Source organism: Triturus cristatus, chromosome 3_2 (assembly GCF_964204655.1).
Source record: "Triturus cristatus chromosome 3_2, aTriCri1.1, whole genome shotgun sequence".
Lineage (NCBI taxonomy): Eukaryota > Metazoa > Chordata > Amphibia > Caudata > Salamandridae > Triturus > Triturus cristatus.
In genome coordinates, this window is record NC_140584.1 from 617,089,471 (window position 1) to 617,107,847 (window position 18,377).

The following is an 18,377-nucleotide window of genomic DNA, read 5'->3' on the forward strand; positions in this document are numbered from 1 at the left end:
TCAGGAGACAGAAGCATACGAAAGAGATTGCTAGTACCAATATAGCGAATAGTAGATACATTTCTACCATAGTGCTAATAAGACGAACAGAAACAGTTCAGATAAAAACAGTAGCACTTGCATATTCCTAAAATGTGTGACCCAAGTAATTTGCTAAAATGTACCAAGCCTAACCTAGAGGTGTAGGTGTATATGTGTATAGATATGTGTATCTGTAGCCAAGAAACAACTAGGGAAGAACAACCCCCTCACCTGATGGTTTAGAACGAAGGACCCAGTCTCTGCGTAGAGAAGGACAGCCCGCAAGGATGACAGACCGCTGTGTGTCGAAGGTTCGGCATGCAGGACCCTTGTGTCAGTCTGGAAGGAATTCTACTCTAATTTATGGGGGGGACGGGGTGGGGGGGGGGGGGAGAGGAAGGGTCTTTTATATTAAAGTGGTCACTCCAGTTTTTAAAACAACCATGGATGTTTTGAAAACGATCAATATTGTTTTGAAAACAATCGCCTACGCTTTTCTAAACAAGTGCGATCATGCACAGCTGGCTGTTGACCAAGGATGAAAAAAGTGGTGGCCCTTATACAGAATAAATCAGCCGTGCCTGGGGACATGTTTATGTATGTCAGGTACAGGGATTCGGATAGAAGATTAAGAGCTTGGTGTCGAAGAGACAGGTGCAAGCTATTGGGTAAAAGGTCACCGGGTTAGAATAGTTATAGTCGTGTGGATGGGATAATGTATGTAAAACAGGGTATACATGGTGGGACTATAAAAGACATGACAAAACTGTTGATAGTGCTACATGAGAACTCTCCAACATTGGCATGTGCAAGGAAATCCACAGGTGAATAATATGTTGGAAGTGTATGTTTTGATGACAAGCCTTTGAAATAACCCACAACCTATTTGAAATGCAGGCCTGCGGGGCGTGGATAAGCCGGCGACTAAAATGGCCGCTCTGCTCTGAAGCTCCGTCCGGCCTTCCAGCATATGGCGTGTTCCTGTGGCCAGCGCTGGCATCGCGATGCGGGCACGACGCCTGAAGCGGTGCGAAATCCTCTGGTGGAAGAATAGTCCCTGCGACACGACTCTCCCTCCACGGGATCGGCTCTCCTCTCCCAATGCTTGAGGCCTCAGCTACTTGGAGCGCCCCCGGCCACAAAAGACAGGTGAGTGCCGCCGCGCCCCCCCCTCTCCCTCTAACACTGCTCATAGAAAAAGCAGATAGTACGCACCTGACAAAGCTTTACAAAGCTTGTGCCTCACTGAAACCTGTGCAGGACAAAAAAATTTGCAGTGCTTGGGAACAGGACCAGAGAATTACCATCACCGATGAGCAATGGGCTCACTGCTGCTCGGTCACGCAAGATGTTTCCCTGAACAGCAGACACGAACTCATACATTTCAATATTTTTACGTCGCATTTACTTTACTCCGGCACTCACACACAAAATAGATCCATCTAAGCCACATAACTGTCGCAAATGTTCTGCACCGCATGCGGACTTCGCACATCTCACTTGGACATGCCCGAACCTACATGACTATTGGGAGCAAGTACACCACACGCTTGGGCATATGTTGAACATGCAAAAACAACAAATGATTGACAGAATGCAGAACAATGTCATACATTCACCCCAGTACAGAGATCTGGGCCTAAATCCATAGTTTTTTTGCTCACCATGCCATTCCAGTTTGAACCCAGCCATATGCAAATCAGTCTTGACCCTGTGCCTCATGGGAACAGTCCAGCCCGAACTGCCAAGCCAGGTCCTCCCTGGACTGGAAACAAGCATCCTAGGACCGGTTTCGGGGTTTCACCCCTCTTCAGCCAGGATAGCTTGATTTCAGTGGCATGGAGAGCACGGGACTCACGTCTGAGCATACCCGTCCCTCTCGGGGTGACAAATGCAAAAACAACAATTGATGGACAGAATGCATAACAATGTCATACATTCACCCCAGTACAGAGATCTGGGCCTAAATACATCGTTGTTTTGCTCACCATGCCATTCCAGTGTGAACCCAGCCATATGCAAATCAGTCTTGACCCTGTGCCCAATGGGAACAGTCCAGCCCAAACTGCCAGGCCAGGTCCTCCCTGGACTGGAAACAAGCATCCTAGGACCGGTTTCGGGGTTTCACCCCTCTTCAGCCAGGATAGCTTGATTCCAGTGGCATGAGAGCACGGGACTCACGTCTCAGCATACCCGTCCCACTCGGGGTGACAAATGCAAAAACAACACTTTGCCACTGGATTCAAGATAGCCTGGCTGATGAGGGTTATGAACCCGAAACCGGTCCCAGGATGCTTGTTTCCGGTCCAGGGAAGACATGGCTTGGCAGTTCGGGCTGGACTGTTCCCATGAGGCACAGGGTCAGACTGATTTGCATATGGCCATGTCTGAACTGGGGTGGTGGAGTGAGCTAAAGAATGATGATGTATTAAACCCAGATTAGTTGACTGGGGGTGAGTGCTTGATTTGCCCAAACGCTCCGTCCATCATCCCCTTTAGTATGGCATATGTTTAACATCCCATTGACCCTGATTCCAGAGGTTGCATTGCAAGGCTACACGGTAACCTTCCCCCAAAATATCCATAGGTTTGCTTCATTGGGTCTTATTAGCTAAGCGAGAGGTGGCACTGCACTGGGGCAGAAAATTGCCCCGAATGTCCAGGGTTGGCTGCGCAGTATCGCCTACTGTAAAGTAAATAGTGAGCTCTATGCAAGTATGATGCCCAGTACCCGCCGCCCCAAAGATATCTGGGGACCCTACAAGACGCATGTCGAGACTCAAACAAGAAACGGAGCCCCAGCTATAACAGGGAATTGTCCCGGCGGGAGCAGGGTGAGTCCGTCCCACCATTTGGATTGATTAGTTTTATGTATGCAAAATGTAAGTACGCAACATTGAGATGCAGGTTCGTTTTGTGGGAGGAGGTGGTGTGATTCTTAGGGGTAAATTTCCTTTGTTTACAACTATGAGTGGGGTCGGTTTACAGACCCTAATGTGACAAGCAATTAATGCCATTGGTCTTCTTACCTGGTGTCTATCCGAATATATTACTATACTGCTTAAGATGCTGATTCAGGAATGACGAGACAGCTTATGACTATGGACTGCTGTACGAATATTCATGCATATTCTTTTTGTACTGACGAAAACGCAAAATAAAGTTTTATAAAAAAGGTTTTAAAAAAAGTAAAAGAATGCATGCCTGCAACTAATACTAGTTGTGCACCCTTTACTATGACCATACTACATCAAACTTACTCTCAGTAATACACTATTTCGTCTATGCTGTATGTTTATGGGTCCTTTACTACCTCTGTTTTTTAAAAATGATCAAGCAGTTTATAGTGGCTTTTGAGGAGCAATACCTTGAATAATGTAATCAGTGATGACAATATTTTAGATCAGTGATGTAATCAAGGAGGTCATCTAACAAGTCCTAATTTATGAAATATGTAAGGCCATAAGCAGTGCACGGCAAGGGTACAAATTATACTTAGCTCAGTAAACTGCAACTCGTGAATTTCAGTCATTTTTTTATTTTTATTTAAACGTAAGCTTTTGTGTTATTACAATCAATACCGAACTATAGTATCACTTATCTGTATATATACACACACACACACACACACACACCCACACACACACACACACCCGTGTGTCAATGCACACAGTACAGGAACCCTTTTAGGTATTCTGGAGGCAATACTTCATGCATATTTGTGCTTCCCTAATACAGTTAAAAAATCTAAAGATAATGGTGCCCGTATATTGGCTGAGGTTTTTATATTTGAGGAAAGTTTTTTCTTCTCTCTAGTGAACCAGTATTTCAGGATCCTACAGGAGAGCGGAAATATTCGTGGTTTACAAATATTAATGAAGATAACATGACAGAAGAACAATGTAGTGGTACGTGAGAGGGTTGGCAGAGATTTAAGAATACAAAAATGGATCTACACAATTGCCAGCGTGAGGGAGTAGCTGAGCTCCAGAATGAACAAGGAGCTGCTGAGTACCCGAATGGCTGAGCCCTATGAGGTTTGACATGAATATACCAGGAAGAATTTAGGACACCAATGTCCTGTAAGCGGCAGCAGGAGTTTAAGGTTAGTATTTGTCGTTTATATATTTTTCTGTCACTCCCCCCCCCCCCCCCCTCCTTTGACACAAAAGCAACATAGCCATGAGGTTGCCATTCGTCTTGTGGGTAAATACCTATGCCATATAGAAGCAGCACTCAAAGCAGTAGCATTTAGCAAAAAATCAAACAGGCCCATTCAAGCAGACAATGTATGGAACTCCTAGTAGTATGTTCATTTTAGTAACATGTTCTGTTTGGGAATGAAGAATGAGAGCGAAGTAGCTCATCACTTCAGGGCTGTATAATAAGGTCTGCACCTGGCACCCCAGACCCTCTAAAGTTTTCCTGGGCATCTGCAACTAATTAATATATATATAGCCCTCTCAGCAGCTTATCAACAGTCCATATTGCTACACCATTATGCCACATTCCCACTGAGGGAGCTAACAGGTTCTCATCATTGTGCAATATCTATACAGAGGACTACAATGTGAGCATTATTAAATGAGAATCTCTGTGACTCTTTAATGACGACCTACCTTTAATACCCGGCAGATCAATGCTTGCATGTTCATGGATCCCAATACCATTTCGGATGATCCGTAGCGATCCCTCCTTAAATGCACCAGAACAAGTTACTAGCTGAAACAAAAGAGAAAAAACATGAAACTATCATTATATTCTCCAACACAAACAATCCACAAAGTTATCAAGGCACAATGACAATATAGGCACCATTCTTGGAAGAAATACTGCACATTAAGAGACATCAGGTGGAAGCTTGGGAATCACTTCTATTTTAATTTCCTAGAAACTCTGGTGCGAACTCTAACTGAACTCTGAGTTTTGCAGTGAGAAATCTATTGATTGGACAATTAATATGACACTGAATGGTATATAAGAATGAGGATTTTGATTACTTTAATATAACAGAAAATGTCTATTATGCTAGCTTTCCTATTCGTGCATTTGAGAAAAGGTTAGAAATAGGGCAAAAAGTAAGATTAACTGCTAATATATGGGTGTGTTAAAGCACCTACCAACAACAATTTGCGTTATCAATATTTAAAATTTATCAATACATAGTGTAAAGCTGACATGCCAAAAAATCATACTTCCACTTAAATGGGAGACTCAGCACAGGAAACGTAGAAGAGGGTGGCTTTGAAAATAAGCTGTCACACAAATATCACCATGTGTGATTCGAATCACATTAATGAGCACTGAATCGTGACACTGTCAATTAATGCTATATTTGTTGCTCTGATCACAAAATGAATTAAAAATGTAAAAAGAAAACTGTACAGCAATAGAAAAGGGAGAACGTTTATACATATTTATCTCCAGTTTTAAAAATATTATCCAAGCAAGAGGCAGTCAAGCAGTGTGGAGCAGAAACTGGGTGAGCTTTCACATAAATCAGCAACCTTGGTTACCTCTGCTCCAATTATGTAAATCCTACAGACTTAATGGAGAATGAGCGTATTTGACAGATGATTTAGGTGTTTAGGATGATCCTTTCTAAAAACAAATTGCCTCACAGACTCTGCAATGCAAGATGGGATTGCTCGTGTGCTTTGAGTTTCTTAAAATGTAATTGCAGTCCCAACATGCTGGTTGTTTTTTCAGAACATGGTCTCATGAATAAGGTATAATCCACAACTTTCGGCCTATCTTGTGTGCAATCCATGGGTTGAGTCTCCAGCACGGTGTTGACTTTGCAAAGGCATACTGTCTGCTGCATCCCGGGTGCTATGTTTAGTAGACAGTATTGAATAGCAGGGTCGGTGAGGCAATTTGTTTATAGAAAGTATTGTCAAAAAACCCTAAATCATCCATTGACTACGCTCAGTTTTCTCATTGGTGGTTTTCAATTTAAAAAAAGCAGACGCAGTCTGCTTGAGAGTTTTGAAGCCCTTGGAAATTTACAGGCAGATTGCTTAAGCTTCTCAAGTTCTCGACTTGGTGCCACCCTGCTTGTTCAAATTGTACATTGGGATAAGTTGTTTATCTAAATTGGGAATCTTTTTAATGCAAATGATACTTAAAAACTTCAAAGTGAGATGTAAAGCCTGGAGTTTCAGATTATTTATGTGGTATAGTGGTTTTTTTTCTTCTCTTCCTAAACTGTTTTTATTAACAAAAATATAGTCAGCCAATGGACAATAAAAAAAATCAGCAATGCATAGATACAGATCAGACACTGCGGTAGTAAAAGTAACAGTACTGTGCGGTGCGGTATTGACATCAATAGGGCTGCACTTAAGTTGGTCATCTCAGGGCTACATGTATTAACAATCCTAGGCAACAGTCTGGACCTGGGAAAGGTACAAAGAGAACAAGGGTATATGAGGACTAGGGGGGTGGGGGGTTTGACTCCTAGTCTGCTTTAATTCCACGGGCTTAGCCCCATTATGATATGTCCCTCTTCCTCTCCCTCCATATTCAACCTGTGAAATTTTAGCCAAGGGGCCCAGATTTTGTGAAGCTTTCGGGGGCCTCCTCTCGCCTGGTATGTCACTCTTTCTGCTACCATGTATAGATCCATATGGGCGCTCCACTCAGTAAGTGTGGGTGGATTAGGGACTCCCCACTGAAGAGCTATATCCCTCTTGACCACTATGAGGCCTAAATTGCATAAGAGGAGTTTGATGTGCGGCAGGTCCATCTCAGTGGGAATGCCCAATAGGGCATATTTCGGTAACAGTTCTAGTTGCGCTCCCAACACTTTTAGTTCCCCCAATATTTGACTCCAGTATATTTGAATTCGACTACAATCCCAGAGCGTGTGCATGTATGTACCCTGTTCTGTTTTGCACCGCACGCACTTAGGTGTGTCTGCTCTGCCCATAGTGTGGAGACGCCCCTATCAAAATAAACTCTATGGAGAATCTAGAATTGTATGAGACGTAGCCGCTGTTTAATGGCCATTTCCCTCAGGTACATTAGAACCACCTCCCAGGCAATGTCCTCCAGAGGCCCGATGATATTTTCCCACTTGGCCCGAGTCGCCTCAATTTATCTGGGATAATATTCATTAGCGTTTTATAGCTCCATGAAATAGCTTTGTTGGAGAGCTCTTCTTGAAGTAGGATGCCTTCTAAAGGGGCGAACTCTGGGATATCTGCAGTTTCTAGCCGCCTAGCTTCCCAGGTGTGTTGCAGCCTAAGATACGAGCATCTCTGGGAGTCGCACATTTGCTAAGTGCATTTGAGCTTGTCAAAGGAAGCTAGAGTACCTCCCTCTAAGATGTCACCTATTTTAGAGATCCCGATTAAGTCCCAGTTTTAAAGCCTTTGGAGTTTACCAATCTCTGGCAGTCTCGATCCCTCCCAAAGGTGGGACTCCCTCGTGATCTGATTGTTCCATCCCATCTGTCTTTTCGCCCCCCTCCAGGCCTTTATTAATCTTTGAGTGGCCGGCAAAAGCTTCCTTGCCTCCGTATATGTAGTGGAGATGTGTACGGTTCCTAAACTGCAGTCGTTCTAGGGTATAGGTGGGGTGGTCTCCAGCCGCATGTCCCCACTCAACCACTATAAGATGGGCTGCCCTGTAGTAGTGCAAGTCCTCCATTATATTGATTTCGCTGAAGTGTTTGTAATGAGACTCTCAGGTGCCTTCCATCCCACAATAATGTACGTAGGTCAGCATTTATCACGTTAAATATAGCCTTGGGAATTCTGCAACACATGTTTTGAGACACTTAGAGCACTTTCAGGAGCGTAATCATTTTATATAATGCTGCTGTTCCCATTATCGTTAGTGGGAGTCGTCTCCACCTCTCAAGATCCCTGTGAAATTCCACGAGCACCCTCCTGATATTCTTGTTGAGATTACTCATGTCATTGGTGGTGATATATAGAACCAGGTATCGGAATCCCTCTTGGGCTACCTGAAAGCATCCCGGAAGCGGTCTCCTGTAAGGGCTCCCCTACCGAATACAGACTAGATTTGTTCCAATTATTATATTATATCCTGCGTGATGACCATATTCCTGGAAAGTGCTCAAGACTATCGGGAGTGTCCTGTCAGGGTTCGTGATATATAATAGGATGTCGTCGGCATAGAGCGATATGCACCATCTGAAAGGGCTTCCTCGTGGTCTTTAAAACCAGTAATTCCTGGGTGTTTTCCAATTAAACATGCCAACGGTTCCAGTACCAATGCAAACAGCAACGGGGACAGTGGACAGCTCTGTCGGGTGCCTTTCTGGACCTCAAAGGCCTCTGAGATCATCCCATTAACTAGGACCCTGGCCACCGGATTGGTGTAGAGCAGTTCCACCCAGGCTATGAAAGCTGGGCCAAATCCAAACTTGGTGTGCCTCAGGAATGGCCAATGTACAGTGTCGAAGGCCTTCTCCACATCTAAGGAAAGGAACATGTGTGTTGTGGATCTATTCTTTAGCGTGTCCATCCAGTTTTCTAGTCGGTGGAGATTAAGCCTTGTGGCCCATCGTGGCAGAAAGCCAGACGGGTCCCAATGAATAAGGGATGATATTACTGTCAGGAGGCGTGTCGCCAACACATTAGCCAATATTTTAATTTCCACGTTCAGTAAAGATATGGGTCGGGAAGCCCCATATTCCGTTGGGGGTTTTCCTGGTTTATGTATTACCACCACTGTGACCTTTCGAAAGTCTAGCAGTAGTGTCTTTTCTTCTAGAGACGCCTGGAACATGTTCAAGATTTGTGGGGCCAGTAGATTGGCGTTGAGCTTAAAAAATTTGGTCGGAAGCCCATTTGGGCCTGAAACCTTTCCCGACTTTTGTTTGCACATTGCATCCCTCACTTCTTCTAGGGTCAAGTCCCTCTCTAAAAATTCTCTATCCTCAAGGGAAAGGGTGGGGACTTCTACTGTTTGCAAGTAAGAGTCAATTTACGCGTTGTCTGCCTCTGTATGACTCAGTTTAGTAGTGGGCAAAGGTGTTCACTATACTTGAGGATTTAGTGAGCATCATGTCTTGCTCATGTATGGAGACAACCCACCTCGCCTCTCGCTCCTTTTTGCGCAATCCGCCTACAGTTCTCTCACCCTGTCTCCTGCCTCATATAGGCAGTGTTGTGTAGCCAAAAGTTGGTATTTCACTTCTTGAGTGACTAGGCATTTGTATTCTCTCCGGGTTATCTCAATCTGTTGTAGTGAGTGGTGATCTATATTTGTATCTATTTCTCTAATTCTAGGAGTCTGTGCTCCAGGTTCTCAATTTCCCACATCCATTTCTTTTTTTTATGGGTTATGATATTTTGCGCCCTGTCCCGTAGCACCGTTTTATACGCCTCCCATAGAGTTACTGCTGAGGACACAGTGCCCTCATTTTCTCGAAAGTAAATTTCCAAGCCCATTCGGATCTTATGGGCGACTTCTTTATCTTGCAAACCCCAATCTTGTAACCTCCACTCTCCTCGGTTCCCTGTGGCTCTACCCCTCACTGTCAGCCAGAGAGGTGAGTGGTCAGATATGCCCCTTGCCAGATATTCCACCTTCTCTATTACATCCACATCTCCCGACAGGGCGAAACTGTAGTCTAGTCTAGCGAAAATCCAATGGGGTCCTGAGTATGTACAGTCTATCGGGTGCTGGTGTCGCCAGAGATCAGTGTATGCTTAAACTGTTCGAGGTGTGTGGGGGAACATGTTCCAAATCTCACATGTGTACAGTCGAATTGTGGGTTTATGACGTTGTTAAAATCACCACCAATAATATGCATGGAGGGGCATGAATCTGTGAGTATTTGTGCTATTTTGTATAAAGTGTGCTGTTGCATTTTTGGGGGAGCATACACAATGATCAATGTAAGCTCCCTGCGGCCCCAGGTCCCCTGTATCGCCACAAACGTTCCAGTAAGGTCTGTCCAAGTTCTAGATGTATGGAAGGGTGGTGACTTCTTAATTAGTATAGCGACTGTCCTTGATCCAGATGAGAAGCCCGTGTTCGCCAATGTAATGTACATACCCCTCCCCAGAAAGGAGCAGTTAGAGGCCATTAGGTGGGTCTCTTGTATGAGAACAATATCTAGTTTGAGTCGTTTAATGTATTTGCTGAACAGCCCCCCCCTTTAATTTTATTACCAAATCCTTTGACGTTCTCAAGTCAATACTGAATATTTCCCCTCGCCCTTTGCTTAAGTCTAGGCTTGTCGTGGGTTTTATATTGTGTCTCGTCTTGGTTCTGATATTTTCTAGCTGTGTCCCTGATCTTGGTATGTCTGTGAACGTTTGCAAAACTTGGTAAAACAAACCCCAACTCTAGTCGTTGACTTCTGTGATTTCCCTTCAACCCCCCCCCCCTCCCCACACTCTCCCCCCACCCACGCCACTCCCCAAATGGTCAACATGACAACTGCAGCTCAAGTGAAGCTTGAGAGGTCTGTCTCCTCCTCCCTCCCTCAACCCCTATTCAATATATAAAGATCGTAAGTTCGTATTAGAATCGTATAGAGGTTGTTTTGACCACAACAGTTGTTTCGTTAAATCCTGGAAGCATGCTCCCTAGCCTGTCGGGGGAACATCAATCCCTAAAGTATGAGAAGGTAGACTTTGATGAAATTGAGCTCCTTTCTGAATATTGTTTTGCTTCAACCTCGGATACATTTTCTGGCCTGTGATGTTAGCTTTGTCTTCCTAACTGTGCTGGTCCTGAATCCATTGTCTTCCATGCAATGTTGGAGGTGTCATAAAAAGACGTGCATTGGGCACTAGATAAATTAACTGGATACAAGCATGAAGCCCTCGTTCCAACACTGACGATATCTGCTGAGCAATAGGAGATAGATTAGCAATAGGGGTTGCTTTTTCTTCAAAACAGTAGACACTTTCTGCTTGGAAGGAGACACTGGTGCTACTTTTTTTGTTCAGGGTAGTGCCTAAATAGTCTAGAATATGGAACGGTTATTGTTGATGTTCCGTAGATGGCTTCAATGAAGGGATATGGTGGTGTTGAAATCCTGTTTAGAATGTTCTGGCGAAAATCCTTTTATTAACCAGTCATCTAAATATGGATATATGTAAATCCTTTGCTTCCTTAAATATGCTGCCACAAATGTAACACAGCAGACCTCGGGTAATCTTTAGATAATTACCAGACCCGCAAATCGAGTGACTTCAATAATATACTCAACCTAACTAATGTACATAGATCCATAAACTGGTCGCTAATTATATGATCCACAGGAAATACTTTATTTTATAGAGTCAGATTTTTGGGCATCATTACACACGAGAGCAACTTCGAATATGGCAGTTCAGCATTTCTGCGCTACTAAAAGCTCTTATCTGATTTAAAAGAGTGAACATTTGCTCCAGGTATATTAGGAATCTAGCCCACATAGGATACACATGACCCTTGACCTGCTTCTTAGTACACCTATAGCATGGTTATCGCACTAGGGGCAGGTAACGTTTCAGTTGATGTATAAAAACTCACATTAAATAAATATATTACTAAAGCAAGATGTGGTAGTGCACTGTTATTTACATACAGTACTTTTCCCATTTAAATGCCCACACATTTTACCACTAACATGCAGTTTTGCTGATAAAACTACATTACGCATGAATGTGTGAAAATTGGATTTGTGCAAAAACATTTATTTTGTGCACATCACAAAGTGTTCAGATTTGTTTTCTTTCTACTAAAATTGTTGTTTCCATCACACAGAACAACAAAAACGGTGTTTTCCTTACTACTGAAATATATGTTGAAATATTTGTATGGTTCATTTACAAGCTCTAAGAATTTGCTGGGAAAACCCCAATATTCTATGGCCTTGCATCTAACAATCATTGTATGGCACGATTGACCGCTTACTTTACAAAATCAACTTGGCAGTCAGAGAAAGAAAAGTAAATACTGACCTAATAAATAAAACAGTCAGCAAATTGTAATCGGACATAAGCTAACATTTGACCTCTGTCTTTGACCGCAGAGGAAATATGACGAGATAAAAATTTAAAAAAATGACTTAAAGCCATCTATATAGCTCATTCACATTAGGAATGAACAGAACACCTGTTCTTTGTCAGCTCGCCAGAATAGGCCAGCCAATAGACCCTAACAATAGTTCGCTCTGATAAAATATGACAGTGATTGAGCAAAAAGATTTGAGTTCTGAAGACATCCTTGGTGAAGAGTTCAGGCAGAAAGGGAGCACTCTGAATTGATGATGCTTTTCCCACCTTGAATCTCAGTAATTTTAGGGGTTTTCCTAATAATGGGATATGAAAACAGTGGTCTTGGCAATGAACCAAACACATCCAATTTCCTATCATGAGCTGAAGATAAATTTGGTGAAATGCCAACATCCTGAATTTTTTCATTCTGATGTTGACTTTTCTCACATCTAAGATAAGACTGAATTAGGACCTAGCACCTTTCATGGAGACCAATAAGAATCCTGAGGAAATGTTGCTCCCTCGATGTAAGGGGGGTTGGGAGGTTATTGCTAGTTTTTGGAGAAAGATTTGCCTCCTTTCACACTGTGTGCTGCTGAAGTTTTGGTGCCCTTTTTGATGGAAACACCAGTTTGTGAGATGTTTAGTTGCACGAGTTACTTACCTTCGGTAATGATGCATCTGATAGAGACGTTGTCTAGCCACAGATTCCTTTACTTAGAATATCCCCAGGCGTCAGACTGGAACCAGAAAGTTCTTTGCAGCAGCAACTCTGCGCGCCGGGGGACGGCGCAACACGACCCCACCCTGACGTCGTCCACGTACATGACGTCAGCGAGGTCATAAGTCCCTTCCGGCGCACGGACATCAGTTTTCTGCAGAGAAACGTTTCCGCGGAACAACGCGGAGCCACCAACAAAAACTGACAGTATGGGAACAGTGTGCGAAAGATGAAAAATCCGCAAAATAAATAAGACGGATGGTGCAAAACACTATCATAGAAGACCGTATCAGACACTGTACATATAAGTGAAAAAGCAAAAGCAGAACTACGCTGTGAGAAAGAACCCCGCATAGCGAAGCGTAGGCCCTTCCCAAAGTGTGAGCAACAAGGGAAGAATATCTCAGACAAAAAAATGAACTTATTACCATATAGAACTGTGACTGTTATTACCATGTAGAACTGTGCTGTCCAACAAGGACGGAGCACACAAAGAACTGCTATGTACTTTAAGAAGGTAATACAACAGGAGAAGAAGAAGAATCTCCTGATGACAGTGAATGAAAAGGCACCATCTACAGGAAAAAGCCCGTTGGAGGGAGTCAGCCGCATATGGTAATTCAGAAAGGGGCACAACTATGTGAGCACCCTTGAAAGAAAAACAATGGCAACTGAAAGTAGGCAAGAGGAGAAGCCCACCTGGCAAGGTTCTCGCAGAGCGGGGAGGATGGGTGGGCGTTAAGGAATCTGTGACTAGACAACGTCTCTACCAGATACATTGTTACCGAAGGTAAGTAACTCGTACATCTGATAGATATCTAGCCGCAGATTACTTAACTTCGAATAGATACCATAGCCATACTCCAGAGGGGTGGTGGGTTTGCGACAGAACAGAAAGTGCTCAAGCAAGGAGCCGGCAACAGAGTGACGGACAATAGGGAAGGCTGAGGCAGGACAACCAGACAGCAACCCAATTAGCTCGGAAGAGCAAAAGAGAACGGGAGATAAGGCATCACAAAAAAATGCCATAATGGTGCTACACCACACCTGTATAAGATGTAGAAACGGCACCAGCTATATGAGAGGGCGAGAGAGGGGGGAGAGAGGGGGGAGAAAGGGGGGAGAGAGGGGGGAGAGAGGGGGAGAGAGGGGGGAGAGAGGGGGGAGAGAGGGGGAGAGAGGGGGAGAGAGGGCGGGAGAGAGGGCGGGAGAGAGGGCGGGAGAGAGGGCGGGAGAGAGGGCGGGAGAGAGGGCGGGAGAGAGGGCGGGAGAGAGGGCGGGAGAGAGGGCGGGAGAGGGCGAGAGAGGGCGAGAGAGGGCGAGAGAGGGCGAGAGAGGGCGGCACGCGGAGAATCCTTGAGAAGCAGTTGATTAAAGTGAAACTGATTTCATAGCTTTATTCTGCAGTTTCAAAAGCAAAGTGCATGTAAAATCCCAAGATAGACCTACGCGTTTCGGCCGTAGACTTCTACTGGGTCAAAGTTTTTAGTGCATAGTGTGTCATTTTAAAAGGACAGCTACTCCCTTTCCCATCACCTATTAAAAAAAACTTAGTATTAATCTTAAAGGGGAAGACACGTATAATATACTCATCTAAATTTACAATATGTCCTCACTTTCAAAATCTTGATCGTGTGTGTGTATATACTTAAACAAGATATATATTACCTACTGGCGGTCGCCAGTATGTAGTTATAGTTAGGACCGAGTTTCCATAGGAAGAGGATTTTTTGTTTTGCTTATAACTTTGGCGTCGTTTGATAAATCTTCATGAAATTTTCCTAACTAATTCTTTGTTCATATCAGCTCCTATGTTGAAGTTTGGGGGTGATTCGTCGGGGTGGGGGGGGGGGGGGTCACTAAGAGAAAAAAAGGGGGTCCCAAAACGTGTTTTGTACATGTTAATTTCCATAGGAAACTTTAGACAAGGCTACAAGTCAAACCGGTGAATGGAATTGCCCCAAATTTGGCAGGGAGAAGGGTCTTGGTCTAGAAAGCACGCTTTTGTTTATTTGGTGTAAATCCATTCAGTAGTTTCTGCGAATTATCGAAATTTACAGATCTCGATATTTGGGAATTCTGCCATCTGATTGGCTGAGGCGTTACGAGCTTGCTGCTTATTGGCTGTGAGCAGTGCGAGCGGTTGCAACTAGGAAGTGTTAGCCGCCATTTTGTGATTCCATTGAAATGAGTAAGGGGGGGAAAAGGGTGAAAAAAGTAGGAAAGGGGAGGGTAGGAGCACTGTAACGTCTGTGGGGTGTTTAGGATGTGCTATACAGGGAGTGTGAAGCGAAGTATTTAGTCCTACCTGTTTTGCCGAGAGGGTGCTGAGGTGAGGTGCCGGTACACTCGGGGATGAAAGCGTGCGCCTAAACCGTGAGCTGAGTGGTGTAAACTGATGTGGTCTGGGAGCTGTAGCATACTGGCCACTGCAGGATAACTGTGCAGGTGGTGTTGGTATGCGTTTAGAGTATAACGGGAGTGGGAAGCAAACTACTCACTGGTACTGGTATGAAGACTCGGGGATGAAACCGTGAACATAAGCCGTGAACTGATTGATGTAAAGTGATGTGTGGGGGCGTTGTAGGATACTGGCCACTTTAGCACATCTGTATAAGTAGTGTTCGTATGCGTTTATATGATACAGGGAGTGGGAAGCAAACTACTCACCTCTACTTTCTGAAGACTGGAATGCAGTGTTTCAGGAAGCAGGAATGAAGAAATAATTGTGAAGAATAGAATGCAGAATGTTGCAATGCCACAGAAAAGAAATGGTGAAATCAGGTGTGTCTAAAAAAGTGGCTGTGTGTAATAAAGCGATGGAGTCTGAAAGTTATATAAAGAGTGTCTTTATTTAAGTGCCATAAATAGATGCACTGGTGCAAGAGGTAAGGCATTCAGTGGAGGCAAATTCCAACCGCTTCTGCTGTATTCAAACGTAAGCTCCTGCATCAGTGAATTCCACATTACATGTGACAAACCTATTACATTTGAATGACTCGAAATTCTATCATGAAAATAAAGGGAGGATATGATTAGCACATGTATCCTTTAAGAAAAGGAACAAAAAAAAAATTGCAAAGTGTAATCAAACTTCTTCGGTACCCTGGTACTGCTTTGTTGCAACACAAAATTATCAACAGTAGAACAGTCAGCAATCTCTTGTACGGTGCGCGTCAGAATTGGTAATAGTTCTAGTCACATCGGAACTTTGAGGAGGAACACACAATTGTGCTTCTGAGAAGCACATTAGGTACCCTTCTCATCAAACCATACATTATTGTCTTCAGCTCTTTCAAAAACAATTATTGTGCAAAGAGCTAAGGCACCGAGCTGAGGCAAACTCCAACCGATTCTGTCATATTCGAATCTGAAGCTGCTGCATTAGTGAATTCCACATTACATGTAACAGTTCCATGTGACAAACAATAGCTATTAGACATGAATGACTCAATTCTATAATGAAAATAAAGGTATGATACAATTAGCACACTGTGCCAACCAGTTCTTAAACAATGTCGTGTTTTTTTTATGTTGATCGCCAGCTCGTGAGTAGAGGCTGAGGATGAGTAAATTTGTGTGAAAGGGCTTCGTGGATAACAGGCAGGCAGAGAGACGTGTGCACAAAGAATAGAGATGGTTTCAGAATGGATGTCGGGTTTAGGCTAATTTAGGAAGTAAATAGCGTATTTGGATAGGCCATACATCACCCATTCCTGGTTAGACTGGAGATGTAAGGGGCAATAATGAAAACAGAATTCAAATGCCTGAGCATACTTTGAAAGTTATATGAAAATAGTTCAATTGAAGTGTATTAAAAAATTGAACGGAAAAACTCAAAAGTTGGTAAAAATCAATCCAAGAAGAACGTGAATTTCTTACAAGTCTTGGAGATTGCAGTCCGGAAGTTCTTCAGCGGCTTGAGATGCGTAATGGTGCAAGTGGTCATTGTTGCCATCGTGTGAGAAAAGCGAAGCGATCCAATTCATATCCTCGAAGGGACAGTAATGTTCCTCGAATGTTGGAGCGGCAATTTGAATTGGCAGGCAATCTGCGATGTTGTCAAAGGTCGTACGTTGCAGTAGATCTTTCGCGGCTGTGGAGAAATCCCATTCTGCCACGATACCTTTTTGCGTTGCATCCGCCATTGCTCTACTGCCTGAACAAACGAGTTCATGGATTTCAAGATACTCCATTACCTGCTGGATATCTGGAGAGATTGTTGGGATGTTGGCAAGGGATACATCCATTCGCCAGTCGAATGGGCAAGTTTTGCAATAGAAAGATGGTTGCACGCAGATTGTATATGTGTAAATAAATGACATGTAGTAGCAGTCTCCAACAATAGAGGCAGGCAGCCGAAAAGTTGTTCCATTTTTTCACGGTATTGATGTAGCTTCGCGTAGAGGAGTATTCTGTCGGAGATGCTTGTTACCACAGGAAGCGCAGTCATTTTTTTACAAGCAAAAATAGTAGTAGGATGGCTGCAAAGAGAGCGATAATTTTGGGCACCCTTCCTGTTATTCCAGAGATGATCAAATGAATGAGTGTGGTATTATACCAAAAACAGTTTGAAAGGCTGTGAGAAGGCCGGAGGAGACCGTATTAAAAAAGTGTGCCAGACCTCAAGTGTGAGAGGTCTTGGAAATTGGGTAATGGGAGGTTCGAATTTAAAAGGGACTGTATTTTACTGGAAGTTCATGCTATCTGCTGGCGATAAATTTCTTTTGCAGAAGTGAGGGACACTTCTGTTGTGAAGAAAAGCGCTTTAGTTTGGTTAGTTTAATGAAATCTGTTTGCAAAGTAGGGATTTAAGGGCAAGTTGAAGTTTGGGGGTTAGTTTGTGTGGGTGGGAATAGACATTGCTACAGGAAGTTACTCCGTTTGAAACAGTAAGGACATATGGTATGCCACCTCACATTCCGTAGGAGTGCATGTTATTGAGAAGGAGTTAACTGCCTTTAGAAAGCTGTGTGAATGTTGGTGTGATTGTGGGAGCTGGCGTGCTTTCAAGAAAGCAGGCAAGTTTGGGGGCTGTAAGCTTAGAAGTGTCATGCAGTTGGAAATTCTTGCATAGTAATAAATGACTGCCATTGTAGTCACAGTTTGCACCGGTGAGAAAAACTTCTGTATGCTTTTTAAGACACCGATATGTAAATGGGAGAAACCACTGCTCATGAATAAACGCGCTACCTTATATAATCGCATACAACATGACAAACAACATGTACACCTATCAGACACGACACTACGTATTGTGGGAACCGTGGCTAGCCATGTAGACAAAGCAAACATGGCTTAGCACCCCTGTTACACAATGCAGAATGCGGTGAGAGATGGGAGCAAAGTATGTGCGAAGGTGGCAAGGGATTCTCGATTATAAATGTATACAATGCAAAATGTTGAGGGGATGTGCCGGACAGACTAGAGTATGCAGAGCACACACACGTACATGTGAACATACACTGATGGTCTATTGAGTGAAGTAGATAGTGGACGGAACCATAATAGTACAGTCAACAGGGAAGATTTCAAAAACAGAGCGTATGTGCCCCCCCCCCCCCCCCCCCCCCCCCAAATCTTTAGCGTAGTGGGCTGGCTCGGCGTACGCAAGGCTAGCGTAGGGGTATGAATAAAAGGCACGTTTCTCTGGGTGTGGTTCT

At 43.7% G+C, this 18,377-nt stretch overlaps 1 protein-coding gene across 1 annotated transcript in view; it reads right to left on the reverse strand.

The window, feature by feature from the left end:
* The window catches only part of DDB1 (damage specific DNA binding protein 1), a 990,203-nt gene that overhangs the window by 641,573 nt on the left and 330,253 nt on the right, over positions 1-18,377 (reverse strand). Inside the window, exon 10 of the mRNA XM_085648506.1 lies at positions 4,641-4,743. Coding sequence (XP_085504632.1) covers positions 4,641-4,743 — 103 coding nt within the window. The remainder of the gene's footprint in view (positions 1-4,640; positions 4,744-18,377) is intronic.